Raw genomic sequence first — 24,344 nt, 5'->3', positions numbered from 1 at the left:
TTTGTATATCGGTGACATCCCGAAAAGAACGTTCCAAAAAAATATACACATGCACGCGACGGAAAGGCGGAAGTTTATTTTCCAAAAAATATATATAAATCGGCTAAAACACCTGTAACCACTTAGAAAAGTTTTATGTAATAAATCTGTGTGCGTCGTGTATAATTTCTTATGTAATTTTTAGGTTTAAAAAAATGTACTTTTTCAATCCACTTTTCAAATTTTTCAGACTGCAAAGACGTGTCCGCTTTCGAGTGGCTTTCGCAATTAAGATTTTACTGGGAAACGGACGTCGACGATTGTGTTGTCCGGCAGACGAATACTCGCTTCGTGTACGGCCACGAGTACCTGGGCAACACCGGAAGACTGGTAATAACTCCGCTAACGGATCGGTATGTTTCTCTTCAGACATTTCACTTAATTACAAAGAGAGAGATGTTGAATAGTTTCAGCATAGGTATTTTAATTATTTCCCTTTTATTTCTCTCTCGTTTCAACAAACTCCCCCGCAACGATTTAATCGGGGACGCGTATTATATTCCGCCGGGGGATCTTTATGTCGTGGAAAGTGCCGGATAAAATTAAGATCGTTTAAGTGAATTTGCACAGTGAAATTCGCGAACAATGGCATATGTGTACGCACTCGATTGCGGAACCATTTGCAAAATTACTTTGTGACGTTGCGTTACGACGTATTTAGTGCGGCGTGTGTTCTGTATGTGGCTGGTCAGCGCGCGCGATGTTGAAACAGAAGTTTCTCAGCGGTTATCGCTCGCGAGCTGTAGTTAGTCACGTAGTTGGCACCAGATCGTGGCCAGCCGTAATTTCGTCTGTCACGCGCGAAGCGAACACGACGGCGCGCGGGCCATGCTTACTGTTCGACATCACATCGGCGAGTGTAATACAACCTGGTTAGGTCAGCGGGCGACGATTACGAACGGCGATTGCTTGACGCTTGCCCCGACCTTCTCTTCACATGTACGTACGTACGATCAGCTAAAGTTTTAAGTGCGCCGTGTTGTATTTAATGAGGGAACTTCCTGGCGATACTGATCGCATCAAATAGCTCACGTTACATGATTACGGCTAGGAGGTCTCAAACTCGCGATACCTCGACTCTCATATCATACTTCATACAACTAGTTACGTCTTAGGGAACAATGTCACATGCCGGTGAAGCGAGAATCGCCGACGATGATCACTTTTGTTAGTTCCGACAAGTTCCGTCGAGGTCCTCCTTTTACCGCGAGGAGAGAGAACTTTCGCATGCTTAAATTTGACGCAACCAAGTTGAGATTATGAGGAAAGGGAAGGTAATTAGATTATGTAAAATGCAAGAGAGAATAGAAGTTTGGAGTTATTCCTTAGTAAACAACTGATAAAATATAGACGTTAAAAAATCGTCGCACGAGAAAATTGCACGTAAATTTTTTAATAAGATCAGTTAAAAGTTTTTACAATAGGAAACGTAATTAATTAATTAAATTGAGTAGTGCAGTTTGGTTACAAAACATATATTGTACCGTTAAAGTTACGTAAGTTAATTATGTGTGGAAGAAACCTATTTTTACAGCTGTTTGTCATTCTCATGTAAAGCAGAGATTCTTCGATGTTCTCTCAAACTCATAATGTTTACCGTAATATCGAAATACTGTAGGTCTCGCGCGTATATCCGATGCAATTTTGCGTGCAATATCACGACTATACACACGTAAACGCATTACAATTGCGACGTCACAAGCGATGATGACAATGCGCGCCGCAATCTCAAGAGCGATTTCGAAAGGGGATTGTGAGCACGCGTTGTGCGACATCAAAGGCTAAACGTAGAGCGCCGGCAGCGTGCGCGCGCGCGACAGAGAGAAACAAACGGTATTCGCGTCGCTACTTAACGTAGTATCGATTTAATCGCGATAAAAGGCTGCCGCCCTCTCGGGGTCGCTTTCTAATTTATAGACGGCGATCGCCATCTCGATACATTTGTCCGCTCCCGTGAATTTGTCTTGCGGAAAGAAGACAACGCTCGCGTCCCACTTTCCTCGACATCCGAGCCTGCAGGAATCTCAATCTTCCCGCACACACCCGTCTCCGCACACCCGCCGCGCTTCGCAGAGGGTGGATGAACCTATACCCCTTCTGTGTCTCCTCGAATAGATGCATTAAATCGCGAGTCCGCACCGCGTACGTATATACACGCTGACGTGCTTCCTCGAATCGAATGCCAGATTGCAGCTGGTGCGTCATGAGCCCCGGAATATAGGCCTGATGGACGAGATATTTCGCCAATATGCCGTGCGCAAATTGCACGAAGACCTTTGTCGCACGTGTAAGCGACAATACATGTAGTTTCTGTGTAGTTACGTCAATGAAACACGATGTGCGCGCGCTATTACTTCAGCTTTTAAAATGTACATGTAAAATGTGTCATTTATAAAATAAATGTATGTGAGTTGTTTTGTATAATCGCGACCACACCAAAAGCTTCAACTCCGCTTTTCTGTTAATTTTCTATTTTCACATGTGTCACGTATTTCATATTGCATATTAAATAATGAAATAACTCCTCTGCGCGTTTATCTCTGTACAGATGTTATATCACGTTAACAACCGCTCTACATTTATACCGTGGCGGAAGCCCGAAAGGACCCGCGGGTACCGGAAAAACTGAAACGGTCAAAGACTTAGGAAAAGCGCTCGGCTTCAACGTAATCGTGCAAAATTGCTCGGAAGGATTGGACTACAAAAGTATGGGCAAATTATTTTCTGGACTGGCGCAGTCCGGCGCCTGGGGATGCTTCGACGAATTCAATCGGTAAAACTCGTTGTAAACCAAAAGCTGCTGCTTGCATAGAAATGCGATGCAAATTTTATTCAAAAAATCGATTTTTGCAAAAATAAAAGTTTATGAAAAAAACATACGTGTATATTTTTTTTCTTACCTATATTCCATCATTTTTTTATTATTCGCATATTTTTTTATAATTATTTTCTAAAAGATAAAAAAGAATTTGTTCTGCTATATGTCTGTTTATTCTTCGACAGAGAAAGAAACTATAATAGTTAATTTTTTTCAACGACTTTTTATTTTTCTACGAGACATGAAAGAAAAGCGGAAACGTGAGCGGATGTACGGAGTAAAGAGAACCTCGTTTCTTAATCGCAGGATTAATGTCGAAGTGTTATCAGTAGTGGCGCAACAGATACTATCGATATTGACTGCTCTTGCCCAGAGACTTACGAGATTCATTTTCGACGGCACGGATATAGTTCTGGTACACACCTGCGGCATCTTCATCACAATGAATCCTGGTTACGCCGGACGTACCGAACTTCCAGACAATTTAAAGTCCATGTTCCGGCCAATCTCGATGATGGTTCCGGACAGTAACATGATCGCTGAAATCACCCTTTTTGGCGAAGGATTTCAAAATACACGCTTATTAGCCAAAAAGGTTCGCAATTACAATTTTTATAAATTAAATTAATTCATAATATGAATGTTATAAATTATTTTGATTCTAGTAATGCTAAATAAATAAATATATATATATATGTACATGTATATGTATATATAATGTATTATCAAATGTAAAAATAATTTACCCCTTTTAATTTTAATTTTCAACATATATATAACACTTTCAGAAAATTTTACTTTGAAAATAGTATTTAATATTATTTAAGATTTTCATATATTTTAATTATTATAAATTCAACAAATACGGAGTACAGTTTTCGTTTTTGCAGATTTTTACTTTATACTTCCTCGCTCAGCAGCAGCTTAGTAAGCAATATCATTATGACTTCGGCTTGCGAGGTATTGTAACGGTGATTCGATATGCCGGAAAAAAGAGAAGGCAACATCTCAATTTGTCCGACGACGAGGTGACTACTAATAATATTAACATACAATACTATGTATGTAATCTTTGTGAGACAAGTTTTAATTTTTATTACTTTAAACACCTAAGCTAAGAGATAACAATTTTATTATTAAACTCGCGACAATAACATAACTTGGAAGTTTTATATCGTAATAATTTTTATACCTGAAATATCTCTCTTTTCTGTATACGTCAAAGAAATCCATAAAACATTTGTCCTCACGCTTATCCTATTTTGCCTTCTATTATTCCGTAAGCTTGCTGCACATGAAACGCACAAATCATATGTTGTCTATAGATAATTATTCTCGCCATGAGAAATATGAACATTGCCAAGCTCATTTCGGATGATCTGCTGCTATTTCTCGGTATTATCACCGATCTTTTCCCCAAAGTAGACATACCGACCGTGGATTACGAGGAAATTATCAGTCATATAACTACCGAAGCAATCAAGTTAAAGCTGCAGGTAAACTACTACTAGAAAAGGATATAACTCTAACAACGCAATTCCGCTTGCGAGGAAGTGCCTCAACGTTTACGTTTTTTACGATCGCACCTTATCTCTCATTGCCTCAACGGTTCGTCAGGAAATTATTTGTGCCGATCCAACACGCGCGCGAGCTTCTAAATATTAATTCGTGTATATTAAACTCTTCTCCGGGGATGTTTTCCCTTTCCCCAGGGGAGATCATCATTCTCCTTAGAATTTAATCTCCGGCGCGCGTTAACGGAAATAGTTATAGAAATTGTTCGGACATGCCGGATAAATCGCGCTGCCAAGCCACCTCGGGAATTAATTAATCGCTTAAATTATCTGAGATCATGGCGCGCAGCCAATCCCCATGATAGTGACGAAAGTCATCGAGCTGTACGAGACGAAGGGCTCGCGTCACTCAACGATGATCGTCGGCGCGTCGAATACAGCGAAATCCGCGACGTGGAAGATTTTGCAGAACACGATGACGACAATGAAGAGCGATGGAAAGCCGGGCTTTAACGCCGTTCACGTACATCCCATTAATCCTAAGGCACTGAGTCTTGGTGAACTCTACGGCGAGTACAATCTTTCTACCGGGGAATGGCTCGACGGGGTGATATCGTCCATCATGCGGAAAACTTGTTCCGGTAAAACGTTTGATTGATTGCAATATAATACATGTAGCGTAATAAGTGTGTTGTCGCGCGTTAGAAATATCGAAATCATCTCTAACAACAAGATCACTCTATCAAACCGGTTTAAAATCCAAGAAGCTAGTTATATTATAAATTTTCAGATTTAAATTTATTCTAAATTTGGAAATTTCACTCGAGTTATCGATTTCGCGAGATATGTGAGCGATAGCGTTATTTGCGTGCGGATACTATTTCCGTATATTATTGGTAACCACGAGTATAGAGATAAAATTACTAGGAGAGAGAGGGAGCTAGAATATAAGCGAGATCATTAGGACGGAAACTTGTTTCGCTAACGTGATTTATGCCTCGAAAGCATGCTACTGTAAAGCTCCACCGCTCTTTTGACAGAGGATACCGCCGACGAAAAGTGGATCCTCTTTGACGGACCCGTGGACGCTGATTGGATTGAGAACATGAACAGTGTCATGGACGACAACAAGGTATATACTTTGGTATCTCATCCTTCGTTCTTTCTCCTCGCTTTTCTTCTCAGGCTAAAATTGCATAAGGCTAACTGGCGCGCGCGTTACTGAAACTATTGAAAATCGTCGCGTTTTAAGGTACTGACGCTGATCAACAACGACCGTATCGTGATGCCCGATCAAGTGTCGTTGCTCTTCGAGGTGGAGAATTTAGCCGCCGCTTCTCCCGCGACGGTCTCCCGAGCGGGCATGGTCTACAACGATTACAAAACCCTCGGCTGGAGACCGTACGTCGATTCGTGGCTGCAGAAATACAACGCGCAACCGGAGTTCGTGAAAGAGGTGCGAGAGACAAAACTCCGCTGAATAATTTCGCTGAATAATAATACAGTTCATCTGCTTTTCTATCAGATGAATCAGCTATTCGAGAGCCACGTTAACGTCACGCTGGAATTTAAGCGGAGAAATTGCGAGGAACTCGTGCCGATTCTCGAATTAAATGCAGTTCAATCGCTCTGCAAACTCCTCCAAGTTCTCGCAACGCCACAAAACGGCGTGGAATTGGGCGAAGATCGCGACGCCTTCGCCGTTATATGCAGACTGTGGTTTTTCTTCTGGTGCGTACAGTTTCTCTCATTTTCTATACGGTCGACGACCGTAATAATTAATAATTTCAATGACATTACGCGGAACAGTTGTGGCGAAGTGAATCACTGTGTCACAAATTCGTAACTCCATATATTCAACCGACAAGTTTCGAATACTATCCGTCGCCTTCGGGAGCGATATGCTTCTAAAGTGATACTAATACTAGCGCGCGTCTCACAGTTCTCTAGTGGTTTGCAAGTTGTATTAAACTATAAGTTTTCGAGTTAATGACATGCTAATAGTGGTCGAGAGCGCTAAATAACTAGCATTCAAAACGGTAATGTTGCAGCCTGATATGGTCGTTATGCATCACCGTCAATGAGGAAGGTCGTCAAAAGATGGATAATTTTATAAGGGAGATCGAGAGCTTCTTCCCGCTGCGAGACACCGTCTACGAGTATTACGTGGACACGCGCGTACGGACATTTATCTCGTGGGAGGAAAAACTATCTCCCGGGTGGAAATTTCAATCCACGTAAGTGCACAAGCACCATTAAATTGATACTTCAAGTTCCAACTTTTTTTCCGCTTAATTTTCTCCGTGGAAACTTGATCGCGTTAATTGCGGTTCGCGTCCTATCTATCTACGTGGTCGGCGCGATTTTAATTACGATTAGACATTGCGGATTAGGATCGGAATATCCTGAATCTAATCCACAAGTCACATACATCAAGCCCGTATCTATATTCAAATCAAATCATTCAAATCGCGCAGCGCGTGTCACATTCAATTATATCCGTATATGTTTTCGAGAGAATCGATAACCGCGCCGGTAATTTATATCATCCCTTAGAACAGAATTCGCGCGCGCGCTACAGTATATATCCCGGATCAATTTACAGCCTACCGTTCTACAAGATAATAGTTCCCACCGTGGACACAATACGGTACGATTACGTCGTAAGTTCCCTTCTGTCGAACGGTTTTCCGGTGCTCGTAGTAGGTCCGGTGGGCACAGGAAAAACGTCCACCGTCCAGTCGGCGCTCGAATCCCTTGGCGACACGAAATATTCCGTTCTGCTTGTAAACATGTCGGCACAAACTACCTCCAATAACGTACAAGTGAGGCATATACTGTCTGGATAATAGTTTTAAATATTTAATGAACGTTTTATACTATTGGCCTTTCCTCGGTCTTAGGATGCGATAGAGAGCAGGCTGGAGAAACGAACGAAAGCGATTTACATTCCCACCGCGGGTAAGTCTCTGATCGCGTTCATGGACGACTTTAATATGCCGATGAAGGAAAAGTACGGATCGCAACCACCATTAGAGCTGATTCGACAGTGGATCGATTACGGATTCTGGTAATATTGTATTGCAAAATTGTAACACAGAGAACGTGCGGTAAAAAAAAAAGTAAAAAAACGTAACAGATACCAAACGTAAGAAAATCATTAAATAGCAATAATTAAATACATTTGTTGAAACAAATAGATATGTAGATAATATAATGGAAACGATAGGTATAATCGCAAGAAGCAAACAAAAAAATATATCGAGAAGGTGCAATTGATAGCGGCGATGGGGCCACCAGGTGGAGGTCGCAACGTCATCACGAATCGATTGCTCACAAAGTTCAACGTCATTAACATGACTTTTCCAAGCGAGAAACAGATTATCAGGATTTACAGCACGATGCTGAATCAACAGCTTTCCGAATTTCACAGTGAAGTAACGGGAATATGTAAGTACGAAATCTAAAAGATTTGTAAATAAGTCATACGTTTAACTTGTTTTGCTTTTATATTCACTTTAGCAAATGACATAACATACGCGACGATCGATCTATATAATAACGTGGTTCAAAAGATGCTTCCTACTCCAATGAAGATGCACTACTTATTTAACCTGAGAGACATCTCAAAGGTAAAAAGCCTTGATATTAAAAATTAAAAGAGAAATCGGCGAAAATGTTATAAAACCTCAAAAGAACGACGATGCAGATAGAGAAATTAGTATCGATCTCACGAATAGGTCTTCCAAGGGCTGCTGCGCAGCCACAAGGACTATCAGTATTCGAGACAGACTTTCCTGCGATTGTGGGTTCACGAGAGTTTCCGAGTTTTCTGCGATCGGCTTATTGACGAGAAGTAAGCGCTCAAGAGGCATTAACTTAATTTGGATCGGGATACGAGTGGAAAAAAAAATGCTGAGCAATTTCTTTCAGGGACAGGGAATGGTTCGTGACTCAGCTGAACGATCAGCTCGGGAAGTACTTCGAGTTGACCTTCCATAACGTCTGTCCAGAGAAGAGATGCCCCGTTTTTGGTGAATACACTTACTGTTTTGTTTATTTGGTGTTAATAGCAGCTTTATTAATCAAAGCATGGTTTTTTATTAGTATCCTGCTATATCGTCATGTACGATATTCAAGACGTATCATATTTTGTTTCGTATGAAATATTCTTAGGTAATTTTATGAACGCCTGGAACATATACGAAGACCTTCCGGACATCGGCGCCGTGAGGCGTCACGTGGAAGAACAGATGGATGAGTATAATGCTTCTCCTGGCGTGGTGCATCTCGATCTTACGCTGTTTCGAGATGCGATCGAACATATATGTCGCATCGTGCGTGTAATATCACAGGTTTGTGATTTACTTTGAGTATAAGAAACAATACTCGATTTTCCGATATACTTGTTGATCAAACTATAAAAGATTTGATATAACTTTATATATTGCTATCTCAAGAGTTTTAGTACAAACCTGATTTATAATTTGAATAAAAACATAGAACAGAATTTTATAATAACAATATATCGACAAAATTCTTTAATTTATAGATTATTATCTGAATTAAAAGAATCGAATTGTTTTTTAATTAGAGATGATACATTTTGCATGTATTTTTTGTGCTTGCTGCGTATGATCTATTCAATCGTAACAAATACATATATTGAGTTTGGACGTCATAATCCAAGGATTGACATAATTGCCTTCTATAGCCACAAGGTAATGTCCTTCTGATCGGAATTGGTGGTAGTGGCAGACAATCGCTTTCGCGTATTGCCAGTTACATGTGCGATCTGTCCACCTATCAAATCGCCATTACGACGCACTATAGAGTACAGGAATTTCGCGAGGATCTCAAGACGCTGTACTCGATAGTCGGGGTAGAGAACAAACCGACCAGTTTCCTCTTCAATGACACCCAAGTAGTGGAGGAGCAGTTTCTGGAGATCGTCAACAATATGCTGAGCACTGGCGAAGTGGCTAATCTCTACAAGAGCGACGAAATGGAGGATGTAAGTCTGATTACTCCTTCATCTGGATATAATCCATACATTGCTTCGTGCTTTATGTGAAAAATAGAAAGATAGAAAAAATTAATAATAAAATTAGAAATAGCATCATATTTCAAATTTCTTTTTCTCAAAAAACAATTTATAATATTTTATTTATCTGTCGAATATCGCTGCTTTGTTCACAATTTAACTATCGCAATTCGAACGTTTAAGATCTATCGAGATTACGGCGGGTCGCATTTTCTCGACAATTCAGCGCGATAGAAAATAAAATCGATAAGATAAGAAACACGCTGGTCGCGGAATACTGATGTATGCGTCGCGTTTTGCCAGGTTAAAGATAAACTATCAAAGGAAGTAACAAAGGTTGGAAAGATACCAACGATCGAGACGGTGTATTCGTTTCTGATCGAAAGAGCGCGCGCCAATATGCATTTGATTCTGTGCATGAGTCCGATCGGCGATGCCTTCAGAAACAGATTACGGCAGTACCCGGCCCTGATCAATTGCACGACCATCGATTGGTTCCTCGAATGGCCGAGAGAAGCTCTTCTCGAAGTTGGCAACAAGTTCCTCATGAATCTCAATCTGACGCTCACTATCACCGGCGAAAATAAAGTGGTAGGTACGCCCTTCCCCTTTCCGCGCGATCGATTCCATTCGATTCGATTCTTACGATCAACGCGCGTTTCCTATCACCAATCTTCCTCCCTCCCGCCTATCGTCTTGCCCGGACCTTTTCGGCGAATCCGATTATTTTCCCATCTACGGTTTGTCTCTCACTTGGATGATACGAGCGTTCTGGCGCGTTTCTTTCCGGCTATAGTCGAGATTTGTTAAAGAGGTTCCACGAGAACGCGCTTGATATTCATAATTTGTTTCGCCACGGCGCAATCAACACTTTTCATATCCATTCTGTCATCTTTAGATCGAATAAAGAAAATTATGTGTTAAAATATATAAAAAAGTACCAAATACGCGTTAAGTTGTCAAGATATAATAAATATTAAATAAACCGCGCGCGCGAATTATGACAGAACCGCCGTTAATTCCGCAGTGCACAATGAACGCACTTTATTCCGAACCATTTTATTACGTCCAACGCGCAGGGACGAGAGGGAGAGAGATACGTGTAGCCGGTTAAAAAATTTACACGGCGACCGTAACGAACGCGGACGTTACGAGAATGCACTTTTCTACAGGAACCACGGCAATCCGCGACGGCTATTCCACAGCCACCGTTGCAGGACCGAATGCGCGATGGAATTGCAGCATCATTCTCTTTGATCCACGACACGGTGTCGCAGTTCTCTCGCAGAATGGCTGCTGAAATGAAGCGTTACAATTACGTGACTCCCGTGAATTTTATCGAACTAGTAGTCGGTTATAAAGAGTAAGGGTTGCGCAAAAGCGCGCAAAACTTTGAAAATCACTCGTATTCTATATAATTAAATAACAGACGAGATAATTACGCACTCATTGTCAGTGACAATTAATGTTAATTAAATTTCCATTCGCGGTATATACGTCCTCTTCGTATCTTCCATCGGAATGAGATTACATTTGAATTTTCTATTGCTGTCTGATTCAAATTATGCAGTATGTTGGTGGAAAAACGGCAAGATTTAGCAGATCAAGCGAACAAACTCCGAGGCGGTCTTTCGAAGATCGACGATACTCGGGTGAAAGTTAAAGAAATGGCCGCGGAGCTCGAAGTCACTCAGCAGCAAGTTCATAAATCTACGAGAGAGTGCGAAGAATTCCTCGTAACGATAGGTACACGGCGCACGCGACAGTGATATATTATCAGTGGCATTTATCAGATTAATCTATAAGAACTTATTGCTTTTAACGTTCGCGCGCATACACGTGCTGTTTTCTTTCAAACTTTACTTCTCCGCTTAATTAATTATACTGTATTCAGAGTATGACGAATATCTGAACAATGTCGTTTTAATTCTGTTACATTTATTGACGTTCAGCAAACCAACGTCGTGACGCCGACGAGACGCAAAAATTGGTCACTCTCAGATCGCAGCGTATCGTCCAAGAGCAAAAGGAGTGCAAGAGACTCGAGGAGATTGCGCGAGCTGATTTGGCGACCGTAGAACCCGCTTTAAACGAGGCCATCAAGGTCTTAAATTATTTTTTTCTTATAAAAAATTTTTAATTCGAGATTTTTTACTTTAAGATAATATAAGGAGAAATGCTAATTTTCTTATATCTTTTTGTAAGATATTATATAGTTGTTTTAATAGATTAAATAGAGAGTGCATAATTATATAAATAGAATGTGCAATTATATGTTGTTTTAATAGATTAAATAGAGAGTGCATAATTATATAAATAGAATGTGCAATTATATAAACAGTCATGTATAAAATTTTGATGTTTTCCAATAATATCAATTGTATGTCTTTTCACGTGCTAGAAAACTTTTAATCTTGTCTTTCCTTACTTTATCTAATAATATCTAAGTGTAATTGGTTAAGTTGATATTGAAAACAATTTACTTAACACATTAGGCGTTAGAGGCTTTGAGTAAGAAAGACTTGGCCGAAATAAAGTCGTTCGCTCGTCCACCGCCGAAAGTCGAGATGGTGATGGAGGCAGTGATGATTCTGAAAAACTCGGAACCGACATGGACGGAAGCGAAGCGTCAACTTAGCGACGTGAACTTTATTAATACTGTGAGCGACAATGTTGCGACTGACGTGCTGCACTGCTCCATTCTGTTCGTTCCGCAAACTAACTCTCGCTCTCTGATTTGATTTCCAGCTTCGGGACTTCGACAAAGATCATATATCCGACAAAGTTCTACGAACAATAGCCAAGTACACATCCAATCCCGAATTTGATCCCGCAAAGGTCGGCGTGGTATCCGTCGCGGCTAAATCTCTTTGCATGTGGGTGATAGCTATGGAACAATACGGCAAACTGTATAGGTGAGTTTGGCGACAAACTGGTAAATCTCAGTGAAATTCTATTATCTTTTCAGGTTTTAACACTTGCGATTTATAATATACAACGAAAATTTTTGTTTTTTATTTTCTTTTTTTGTACTTGATAATTTTTTATACTTTGCGTTTTTGTTCTTTCTTTTTACAAATCTCGAAACGCTTTTGCGTTTTATTACTACTGTTATTTTATTTACATACAACTAATTCTATTAATAAAATTTCATTTCACGTTTTTTATCACCGCGTTACGGACGAAATCCTAATTATTCCTTTGGCGACACGTTGTAGAATCGTGGCACCAAAACGAGAAAAACTGCAAACCGCCTTAGATTCACTGAGGCAGAAGGAAATGGCCTTAAAGGAGGCAATGCAGCAGCTGCGGAACTTACACCAGCAACTCGACAGATTACAGCGAATGTACGACGCGAAGATGAAAGAAAAGGAGGATTTGATTAGGCTGGCGAGTATATCCGTGTTTCTTGCGCTTTAGAACGCCGGAAATGACCTCACATAAAGCCGAACGAACGAACGAAGCGCTAAAAGGAAGTCGACCGGTTCAATTCGACCAGCTCGCTCGCTCTCTCTCTCTCTCTCTCTCTCTCTCTTCTCTTTCTCTCTTTCTCGTCGGCCAGTAACACTTATATTGTATAAACTTGCGCCTTAGAAAGTAACTACAGAAGCGTCCGTATTTTCATCGGGGAAGATATACTTCTTCTACGGAATTCTGCATTCATATTGAAGAGCGAAACTTATATAAGAGATATTTCCCTCGCGTTTCAAGAGTTACTTTCAATAAAATTTATCAGACTTTTAGAATAATAACAAGGATATATTTGCGCAACTATAAACGTGAGTTATTTTGTTTTGCGGGAATAAAAATATGTACTTGATAAATATTTGAACACATCTTTGCGTCGGAATTTCTCTGTTGCTTCTGATGATAAATCAAAGACGTTTGCGCATTTGACGAGATTTATTTTAGAGATATGTACAATTTTTCTCTCGCGTACAGACTGAATTATTAAAGTTGAAACTGGAGCGCGCGGCGTTGCTGGTTGACAGCCTTTCTGAAGAACGAATTCTATGGGAAAATACAGTGGCGTCGTTAACCGAGTTTTTCGAGTGGTTGCCGGGTGATTGCTTGATATCTATCGGGATCGTGTCGTACCTCGGTCCGTTTGTGTCCAACTACAGGCAGGAGTTAATAAGTATTTGGTCCAAAGAGGTGAGGCTCCAAGAAAATTTTTGTCTTTGGCATTGTAAATATTCTTTATGTAGATTTTACTGATATCTACTGAATTATTAACTTTTGTTGCTCTTTTCCACCAATTATCTCAATTTACATCAAACACTCGCGGACGATTAAGGTGCGAGATAGAGAGATACCAATGTCGCCAAATCTGAACATAAAGGAGTTTCTCGCTGATCCGACTACAATTAGGGAATGGAATATTCAGGGATTACCCTCAGACGAGTTCAGCACAGAAAACGGTATTATAGTGACGCGGGGAACGCGCTGGCCTCTCGTAATCGATCCGCAATGCCAGGCGGTGAAGTGGATAAAAAATATGGAAGCAAAACACGTAATGTCCGGAACACATTGCGATATCTATCAAAGAAACCAATACATCGATGATATTGGGTTTAACGTGAAATTAAATAACTAATTTGCAATAGAATGCTTTTAGCTGGCGAAATCGAAGAATTTACGTTGTCATTTTAACATAACGATTACAATCGCAGTCGCTGAAAGTAATCGACTTTGGTCAAGCGGACTTTATGAGAGTCCTGGAACGAGCGATTCAGTTCGGGTATCCGGTGCTGCTCGAAAATATTGGAGAGACCCTCGATCCGGGCTTGAATCCGATTCTCCAAAAGGCTTTCATTAAATCAGGTATAACTCAACATGGATTTCGTGTAATTATATTCGCATAATTATTATATATTTTATCTCGCGCGCGTTTATACGAGAATTGTGAAAAGGTTTTTAATTCCAAGTATATATATGTATTAAAAGCTACCTAAAAATGGGTAGCAATAAAATTTCCTAGTTAAACTACCGTTAAAAAATAATACAAGAATAAAATATAATTTGAAGTATACACTAATGAATAATTTTGCTTTTAATTATTTTACAATTAAGATAAATTGTAAAACAAAAGATAACCTTTACCGTACAATGCATTAATCAATCTTTTCACATACTGTGTAAAATTTAAATAATGCATATTTTCGCGAATATCACGCGTTTCTGATCAAACACGTTACAGGCGATGACACAATGATTAAATTTAACGATAAAATCATCACGTACAATAAGCACTTCAAGCTATTTATGACTACAAAACTTTCAAATCCCCACTATGCCCCAGAGATATCAACTAAAACGACGTTATGCAACTTTGCCATTAAAGAAGAAGGTAACTAATCATCTCTCAAAGAAAAATAGTGTGTAAAGATATAATTCTGTTCTATGTATGTAGGACTCGAAGCTCAGCTCCTCGGAATCGTGGTCAGAAAAGAAAAGCCGCAGCTCGAGGAACAGAAAGACAATCTCGTTCTCACAATTGCGTTCGATAAAAAGACCCTCAAAGAACTGGAGCATAGAATACTTCAGTAAGATGCAAAAGAACTTGAAACTTACAGCTCTTTAAGCTTTAAGTTTAAATATTTTTGTTTCGGCAACGACTATACGCTTTGTTCTATGTTATATATATATATATTGATAATGTGTCATATCGTCTCGACAATTAATTATTTAAACTGTGTGATTAAAAAGAGTACATAAATATACTTTTTCTTTATGTCAGTCTGCTAAGCGTGGCGGGAGAAACTCTTTTAGACGATCTAGACTTGCTGAATACGTTAAAAACATCAAAGACCACATCCACCTCCATCCAAGAGTCTTTAACTGTTTCCGAAGAGACGGAAAAAGAGATCGATTTAGTGAGAGAAGAATATCGGCCGTGCTCGAAGCGCGCTTCGATACTTTTTTTTGTCTTGAATGATATGAGCGTTATCGATCCCATGTATCAGTTTTCCCTTGATGCGTACAACACGTTGTTCATGCTGTCCATTGACAAGAGTCCGAAGAAAGTGTCATTGTCCGAGAGGATCGATAGCTTGAATGATTATCATACATACGCGGTTTACAGGTACAATCGAATACGGAAATTTTAGTTCTGATAAGAATAATCCAAAACTGAAAAAAGACATTTTTAGTATATATTCCATATTGCATACACACACAAGAAAATATATAATCCCAGAAAAAATCGATCCAACGGAATTTATTTTTTCGAAAACAGAAACACATGCCGAGGTCTGTTCGAGCAGCACAAGCTACTCTTCTCTTTTCACATGTGCGTCAAGATATTGGATGCGCAGAGTAAGATCATCCCAGGAGAATACGCGTTCCTGCTTCGCGGCGGAATCGTGCTGGACCGAGAAAATCAGCCGGACAAACCCGTGTCGTGGCTGCCGGATGAAACTTGGGACAACGTCACGGAACTCGACAAGCTGCCCGGATTTCACGGACTCGTTTCTTCTTTTGAGCAGCTCCCGCGAGATTGGCACAATTGGTGCGTGCAACGACGTGGCCGTGTCACGTCGTTACTCTGTTACGTTTTTACGGAGCTTCATTTCCTACGTTACTTTTTTTTGTAAAACTAGTTTAAGTTTACGTAACTATTAATTCTACTACTTTAAAAAGTTTATTTGACAAATTTATCTAGATAAATGAATTAATCAAAAATATATGAGAGGTCAAAACGTATGATAATTTTGTTTTTCTTATTTGAATTATAAATATAACATTGCTAACACATTAAGAAATATATTCTGTTAAAAATATTTTCGGCACGTTTTTTTCTGTGTAATGTCTGCTTATCGATCTTTTTAATATTCAGGTACATCAGCACGGAACCGGAAGCCGTGCCACTAGTCGGCGAGTGGGATGAAGGCTGCACTGAGTTTCAGAAAATGTTATTCATCCGCAGCTGTCGGCCTGACAGAATATCTTTCTGCATCACGAGCTATATCGTGCGCAATCTCAGTCAGAGTTTCGTCGAACCTCCTGTGCTTGACCTGAAAGCGGTGTTGGATGATTCCGTGGCGCAGACACCGCTGATATTCGTTCTTTCACCTGGTGCGGATCCTGCAAGTGCACTCGTACAATTAGCTGAGAGTCAAGACATGTCTGTTCAGTTTATGATGTTATCACTAGGCCAAGGACAGGCGTCTATCGCTACAAGGTTTACTATAAAATCTAAATATTTTTCAATTAAATAAGGATATAAAATTTTTTTTAAAGTTAATATTTTTTAATAAAAGTAATATCAAATATTAAAAAAAGCAAACTTAATGTAAATATTTATACATGTATGTGTATAATACTTATAATTTTGTTGATATTCTTTTTGATTTTGTGTATGGCACCATTAATATTATTTTATTCTTTGCGCGCGCAGCATGATAGCTACCGGTGCCAAAGAAGGATCTTGGGTGTTTCTTGCGAATTGCCATCTCTCGCTCAGTTGGATGCCCAAGCTCGATAAGATCGTGGAAACGCTCGCTTCTAGCCAAACTTTACATCCAAGATTTAGGTGTGCTAGAGTTGTGATATATTGTTTTATATTATTCAAGCAATCTTTCATACAATGTAACAAATATAAATAATCAAAAATTAAAAAAGCTGAAACTGTTTTAATCTTTTTGCTCAAATATGTAAAACATTTTAATTGTTTTTTAGATAAAAGTTTACTAAAACAGTTTAATTATAAATATCGTAGATTGTGGCTCAGTTCGAATCCGACTCCACAGTTTCCCATATCGATTCTCCAAGCCGGGATAAAAATGACTACCGAGCCGCCAAAAGGATTAAAAGCGAACATGAAGCGTCTTTACGGTTTAATCACTGAAACGCAGTTTGACTTGTGCCAGGAGAAGTCTAAATATAAAAAGCTGCTGTTTTCGCTGGTCTTTTTTCACTCTATTCTTTTAGAACGGAAGAAATTCCAGCAACTCGGGTGGAACGTTATCTACAGCTTTAACGATTCTGATTTCGAGGTACTTTCGAACAAAGAAAGCTTTTACGTAGCGCTGGGAGGAACTTTCTTATTTATCTGCGATTCATGTAACATAAATACATAATACATTATACGTTTCGGGAAAATCAAACAGGCATACACACAACATCTCGACGTTGAAATTCACCTTAGAACAACATCGTCTAATGATTAAGAAGCGTAATTGTCGTAATAGCAGGATATCTGTTGCAGGTTTCCGAGAATCTGTTGCAAGTTTACCTGGATGAATATCCAGTCACGCCGTGGGAATCTTTGAAATATCTCATAGCAGGTGTTTGTTATGGTGGTCATGTGACCGACGATTGGGACCGCCGGTTGTTGATGACATACGTCCAGCAATATTTCACCGAAGACGTTCTAGCTGTTTCCCATTACCGTTTGTCATCATTACCCACCTATTACGTGCCTCGCGACGGCTCCTTGGAGTCCTATCGCGATTTTATCTCGATGCTGCCGAATGTCGATCGGCCGGAAGTGTTCGGTCAGCACGCGAACGCGGATATTGCTTCTCTGATAACAGAAAATCGAAACATGTTTGAGACTTTGATGAGTCTCGAAGTGCAAAAGATCAGCGAAATAGACGAGGGCAAAGAAGACAGAGTAAGCAAAGCCGGTCGTAACTTTGAAAGTTTAGTTATTATTCTCATTCAGTCAATGACTTAAAAGAAAGATTTTCTTTTATTGCTGCATTTTTATCTAGGTAATGCAACTCGCCAACGATATTCTTTCGAAAATACCGGAGAGTATCGATTACGAGAGAACGGAGAAATTGATCGGACCGAATAAGACGCCGCTAGACGTCGTGCTGCTTCAAGAGATAGAACGATACAACGCGCTGCTGGCAAAAACTCGCGACAGTCTTGAGGATCTGCGACGCGGTATCACGGGGCTGATGCTGATGTCGCCGGAGCTGGAAGAAATCTTCGCGTTTATCTACGAGGGACGAGTGCCGCCTCTGTGGCTGACCGCGTATCCGTCTTTGAAACTGCTCGGCGCTTGGACGAGGGATCTAATCAATCGAGTCGAGCACTTCGCCAATTGGGCTCAAACCACTCATCCGCCATTGCTCTTCTGGCTAGCTGCGTATACATTTCCGACCGGATTCCTTACTGCGGTACTACAAACTTCGGCAAGACTCTGGAACGTACCTATCGATTCGTTGTCGTGGGAGTTTACTGTCTTCTCAACGGACGAATCTGCCATAATCGAGCCGCCCATGGTAACTACGAGCGATTAAGCTAATTGCTCGTCGGACCCAAAGCTTCGGTCTGTAGCCACTAATATTGAGCACGACTTTATCGCTATCGTAAGAAGCTTACGTTTTCCTCGTCAAGAGTAATAATAATGCTCATTCATTTACATGCAAATATTCGGCATATATATTTTAATCTGTTTGAGTGTAAACGTTACGAGATTTTATACAGTCAAATTCAACTAATAATTCTGTCGTTTATCATTAACTTCTATCGCGGTTTTTACGTAAAATTCGCGTAATTTTCTTCTACTATCGTAATATTATATTATTTTGATTGTATTTCGTCATACTGTACATAGGATGGCGTTTATGTGCGTTCTATTTTTCTGGAGGGCGCTGGCTGGGATAAAGAGAACAGCATACTCATCGAGCCCGCACTTATGCAACTTATATGCAACATGCCGATTATACATTTTCAACCCGTCGAGCAAGTCAGAAAGAAAGCCAAAGGTGAGAATATCAAAGTTTTAGTGGATTTTTCTTCTGCGCACAAATACGTACACGCTACAAGTAATGAAATTTCAATTCTACTGTTCTCTCCATTTTTACAGAGCTTTACACCTGTCCCTGTTATTATTATCCTCAGAGAAGCGGCGATCAAACTAGGTCCTCGTTTGTGGTCACAGTGGATCTCAAATCTGGTCCACAAGGTCCCGATTTTTGGGTGAAACGAGGCACTGCGCTTTTGCTTAGCTTGTCTGTATAAGCTTTCCTTTGTATTCACTATGTGTGTTTCATGTTATAATTTGCAATACCACACTTGAATTTTAGCAATAATACAAGAATATGAAATATTGTGAATAATTGAAGTCAATTCTGTGTTTACATTTTATAAGAAAATTTTTATTTGTGAGCGCTTTAGAGATGTGAAATTAATATATAAAATATAGTTAACTATAATATCCGCTGATAATATAATTTTACTCGCACTCGGTTATTATTATTATATCGAAATAGTTCTTATTCACTATTGGTACAATAAATATCAAATAGAGTGTCAAACGGTACAACATAAACACCACTGCTCTTCAAATATATATCGAAATGTAGTTAAACATATATCTCATCTTGATAGACTAGATATTAGTTTGATCGATACATGCTACTTAATCGACTGAGTGTAAAAAACACAAACCCTGCATTTACAATTAATCAGATAAATATAATAATAATTTACTCGAATTATCTTAGTTTATAGTTAAGGTTTCTTACCGACAAACCTAGTGAACGTAGTTGCCAATGTGCATCATTAGGGACATATCGCTAGCGAACAGGGCGGAAAACCGATAACAGGTAACACTCTCTCTGGAGCCGTAGCTTTTCTCAGTCTTCTCTCTGGATTTAGGTAAGTCTTTGCTGGTTGGTTCTGATCTTGGCTGTGAAATAGAAAAAAGATAGTAGAATTCAAATGTTTTCATTACTTTTTAAAACAGAATAAAACTGAGAGTAATTTTATTATGTTATCTTAGTGGCAAAAAAAATAGGTGTTTATATTATATTATTTTTTATTTTATCAAGAAGCACGTTTTTTTTTTTTTTTTTTAAAAATTGTGCGTTCATGTGTTTAACTTTTCTTGTGTTATTCCGTTTTGATTATTATTTTAATGTAAAATTAACATATAACTGATATATTATTATTTTTGGAACGTTTTCATATGTTAGACTTAAATCAACTTCATAACTTAACATTTTGTGTATGTCACTTAAAAATGAAATATTATTTTGAGTGCATTAGTATTTCAATTGATTTACAAATTCCAAAGTTAATTCAACATTTTAAAGAAAGTTAAAGTAAATCTTCTGAAGTAATTCTTTTGAAATTTTGTACGCGAATTATTGTAACGCTTTAGTTTTTAATTATTTATTTTTATATTTTTTAAATTTAACTTAAAATTTAGAGTGAATCTGAGACATGTAAGAAATGTTAAAAGTAATATTTTCTTTTTTGTGCAATGCTTCGCGCCAAATAGAGAAGCCTGATCATGCTTCTCGATTGCAATAATTGCATAATATGTGTGTCCTTCACTCGAGTTGAACGGCGATAATAATACCGCACAGAGTGACAGAGATAAGTGGAACGTGCATATATACACTATTTCCATGTATTACATATGTATTATCAATGAATAACCTGATATATATTGCCCCTCTTTTTTGTATAGTTATGCAATTTAGATTTATCAGATCCTTAATCAGAATGTACTTGAAGTGTTTCTGCTTCGTCATTTTGTATACTATCATTCTGTTTTATCTGTTTATTGACGTCATCAGGGCCGGACTAACCGAATGTCCTGGCCTAGGCAACTGTTGGTGGGGGCCTATGTAAGGACATATTTTGAAAAAAAAAAAACAAAAAAAAAAAAAAAAAAAGGTAATTGGTATAAAAAATAAAAAAATAATTATATATTTTAAATAGGATACTTCTAAAAGACATGTATCTAATTTTTGTTTGAATTTATTTATTTATTTTTTTAAGTTTTCTTTTGTTGGTGGGGGCCTTTTTGTTGGTGGGGGCCCATAGGCAGTGCCTAGTCTGCCTATGCGTTAGTCCGGCACTGGACGTCATAAAAGAGAATGAAACGAGTTGTGCAAATATACCGTGCATTACGTATGTTGAAGCTCAGATGTACTTCGAGTGCGAAAACGCTCACATCACTCTTGTTTTAATGATGCTGGGACACTGGTTGCTGTGTGTGATCGGGCTCGCGACAGCGGCGGCAATGACGACGACGTCGAAGCCGCTGTCGATTTTACTGGTTGAACCACTCCGATCGACCAGCCATCATCTCTGGACGATGACTTTCCTGAAGGCGCTGCTTCGTAGAGGTCATCATGTGCACATCATCAGCATCCAGGAAACCAACATCAAAGGTACACTCGCGCAGAACTTGACATCGGACGTAAGTAGAAATAACGTGTCTCTTTTGCAAATATATTTTTGAATATTTCAAAATAAATTTAAGTATTTTAGAACTTTTCAAAAAGACATATATGTTTAAATCAATTATATAATTTTTTTGAACAAACAAATGTTCTATAATTCTTCTTTGAAATTTTCTGAGATTACATACGGATATTTTTTTTTCGAAAATATTTATTTATCAAAAGTGTTTTCATTGTTTTTAGGTTTTCGATAATATAATGGACGAAATAGAAACTTTCGATGGTGATAAATACGAGCCAGCCGAATGGGAAAAATACAGTGTACTTTACTCTGTATATTTTACGTACAAATGGAGCAATTTTATGTGTGAGAAAATGATAGAAAATAAAGGAGCGAAGAGGCTTTTGGAGACCGTCAAGAATGTCAAATTCGATGTCATAGTTCAAGACATCACGCTGTATCAATGTCTGTACGGATTGTGGGAGGTAAAAGCAAAACAAAAAGTATATATCTGTATTAATAAAAAAAAAAAAGATAGGATTAGAAGCTTTTTGCTACATCTCGAAATTACAATTCATCCGCGAAAGATCGTGTAAAAAATTATACAATCGCTTGACAAACTGGTCACTTTAAAACAGGTGCCAGTTTTAATTGAGATATTGTTTCTAATTCTATTGTTTATGATGCACGCAATATTTCTGCGCACATTTGTTCAGGTTGCTAAAGGTGGACCACCCGTGGTGGGTTACGTTCCGTTCGGTGCCGCGCCCTGGATCAAGCATTACATCGGCGGACCCAGTTATCCGTCTGTTCGTCCGTATGTGCACGCAGATCTTGCAGGTGTACCCGTAGGTTTGTGGGAAAAGACGTGGAACACCTTCTACTACATGATGGACGATCTTATTCGACAGTATCATTATTTGCCCATTAATCAACAGTTCGCTGAAAGATACATAGGTCACAAAATCAGACCGCTGCATGAAATAGAAAAAAATATAAGTATCGTATTAATTAACAGTCATTCTCCGTTTGACAATGCAATTCCGTTACCTCCGAACGCCCTGGAAATCGGAGGGATGCACGCGCAGATCGCACAGCCAATTCCCGGCGAAGTTTCCGTGATGTATTCCGAAGTAAGTACAATAGATCTTTCTTTGTATAAGAATTTTAATTCAAAAAAGTAGAACAAAGATAATATTGTAATAAACTACTGTGCATGTTTTTGCACACAAAAATTTTATACGTCCAAGTTTCACAATGCAAAATTATCAGTTATCATTTAACAATTTCTTAAAAAAGAAAAAAAAGATATGGAGTACAAACTTTGTTTAAATAAATTTGATAACACGCGTAATATCTTTCTAATAGAAAAGTGTTACGCGTGTTATCAAATTTATTTATTCCATTTATTATCTTGATGAATGTATTAGTTACTAGACGCACATGAATTCTAAATATGCATATATTTTAATATATTATTACTGCACTCGTATTTTGCAGAATATACGCAAATTTCTTGACGAGGCAGATAATGGAGTCGTTGTGATATCGCTGGGAACAAATGTGGGATGGAAATCTTTTGGAATGAATAAAATCAAAGAAGTTGCAACAGCTCTGTCGAAGCTGAAGCAACGATTCCTTTGGAAACTGGACATCGAGGTGCCGTTTCAAATGCCGGACAATGTAATGATTGTTAAATGGATGCCACAAGATAAGATATTGAGTACGTTTCCGCCGTAAAAGAGTGTTTGACAGAGAATTCGATATATTTATAATAAAAATTTGCCATAATATATTTTTTTATTTAGCGCATAAAAATGTAAAGGCAATCTGGACGCACGGTGGTCTTCTCAGCATGCAGGAAGCTATTTGGAAAGGTGTACCAGTCATTGGAATGCCTTTTTTTATGGATCAGAGGTTCAATACCAAAACGTTAGTGTCTAAAGGCGCTGGTGTACGATTGAATGTCCAAAATTTGTCCATCCAATCCATATTGAATGTGCTGGAAGCTATACTTTATAACGAAAGGTACGTTGTAATTAATAGCAAGTAAGTAACATATAATTGACACAAATCTTTCTTTTTGCGCAGTTATGCAAGAAATATGAAAAAGTTATCCAGTGAATATCGGGATCGGGTAGTGCCACCGTTAGATTTAGCGGTATGGAGCATCGAATATGCCGCTCGCAATCCTCATGGGAGTTTGGCATCGCCTATTAAATTTCAAAGTATCATTGAACAGAACTTGATCGATGTTTACGCAATTTTGTTCCTTACTTTTGTTGTAATTTTATTGATCTTATTTTTTGTGTTGAAAGTATTGTATAAATTTTATTATAATTACATATGGACCGCATCTAAACTTAAAAGCAAACAAAGTTAAGCAAACCTAGTAGATATTAACAATTAATAAACAATGAGATAAGGAACTCAATCACATGTTTACAGAGAGAATAGCATTGTCAATTTAATGTAACTATATACAGATTAATAAATACGTATATATATATATGTATATATATATATATGTATTAATATGTATTAATTATTATTAATTTATGTAAATGTAATTGTTCAAGAAGAGAGTCGATATTAAGAAAATTTAAGTTTAAAATATTCTTTCTATTAAAAAAAAATGTAGCAGTAATTTTTTCATTTCCTTTGTTTTTTCTTCTATTCATCAAAAATTATACGAAAACGGTTTTTCGCCATATTGATTCTTGACACTCACGCACGCCAAAATCTGTAGCGATTTCATTATTCCTCCCTTCGA

The 24,344-nt window shown here is 38.5% G+C and overlaps 2 protein-coding genes across 2 annotated transcripts in view; both read left to right on the top strand.

The window, feature by feature from the left end:
- LOC109864016 (dynein heavy chain 2, axonemal) overlaps positions 1-19,452 on the top strand; it is a 38,939-nt gene extending 19,487 nt beyond the window's left edge. The window contains 38 exon segments of the mRNA XM_020444793.1: positions 230-392; positions 2,588-2,812; positions 3,164-3,452; positions 3,748-3,885; positions 4,183-4,353; positions 4,721-5,012; positions 5,412-5,503; positions 5,624-5,827; positions 5,897-6,102; positions 6,423-6,608; positions 6,977-7,441; positions 7,601-7,821; positions 7,894-8,003; positions 8,112-8,227; positions 8,305-8,405; positions 8,548-8,726; positions 9,086-9,385; positions 9,719-10,006; positions 10,588-10,778; positions 10,986-11,161; positions 11,368-11,519; positions 11,911-12,075; positions 12,164-12,330; positions 12,634-12,855; positions 13,360-13,570; positions 13,713-13,928; positions 14,089-14,239; positions 14,616-14,765; positions 14,829-14,961; positions 15,156-15,500; positions 15,654-15,926; positions 16,254-16,598; positions 16,815-16,949; positions 17,136-17,412; positions 17,625-18,032; positions 18,133-18,651; positions 18,987-19,137; positions 19,239-19,452. Coding sequence (XP_020300382.1) covers positions 230-392; positions 2,588-2,812; positions 3,164-3,452; positions 3,748-3,885; positions 4,183-4,353; positions 4,721-5,012; positions 5,412-5,503; positions 5,624-5,827; positions 5,897-6,102; positions 6,423-6,608; positions 6,977-7,441; positions 7,601-7,821; positions 7,894-8,003; positions 8,112-8,227; positions 8,305-8,405; positions 8,548-8,726; positions 9,086-9,385; positions 9,719-10,006; positions 10,588-10,778; positions 10,986-11,161; positions 11,368-11,519; positions 11,911-12,075; positions 12,164-12,330; positions 12,634-12,855; positions 13,360-13,570; positions 13,713-13,928; positions 14,089-14,239; positions 14,616-14,765; positions 14,829-14,961; positions 15,156-15,500; positions 15,654-15,926; positions 16,254-16,598; positions 16,815-16,949; positions 17,136-17,412; positions 17,625-18,032; positions 18,133-18,651; positions 18,987-19,137; positions 19,239-19,393 — 8,288 coding nt within the window. The 3' untranslated portion in view covers positions 19,394-19,452.
- A 954-nt stretch (positions 19,453-20,406) lies between these two features.
- On the top strand, positions 20,407-24,118 carry LOC109864011 (UDP-glucuronosyltransferase 2B16-like; the record flags this gene model as incomplete). The annotated part of the gene is made up of 8 exons (XM_020444786.1): positions 20,407-20,421; positions 20,863-20,897; positions 21,164-21,587; positions 21,814-22,056; positions 22,288-22,704; positions 23,072-23,294; positions 23,380-23,599; positions 23,663-24,118. Coding segments are annotated over 8 exons (1,869 nt in total), but the record flags the coding sequence as incomplete, so codon positions are not given.
- Positions 24,119-24,344: the final 226 nt, after the last annotated feature.

This window comes from Pseudomyrmex gracilis, unplaced genomic scaffold, assembly GCF_002006095.1.
Source record: "Pseudomyrmex gracilis isolate BER0280 unplaced genomic scaffold, ASM200609v1 scaffold_16, whole genome shotgun sequence".
In the NCBI taxonomy this organism is placed as follows: domain Eukaryota; kingdom Metazoa; phylum Arthropoda; class Insecta; order Hymenoptera; family Formicidae; genus Pseudomyrmex; species Pseudomyrmex gracilis.
This window is presented reverse-complemented; position numbering and strand designations above follow the sequence as displayed.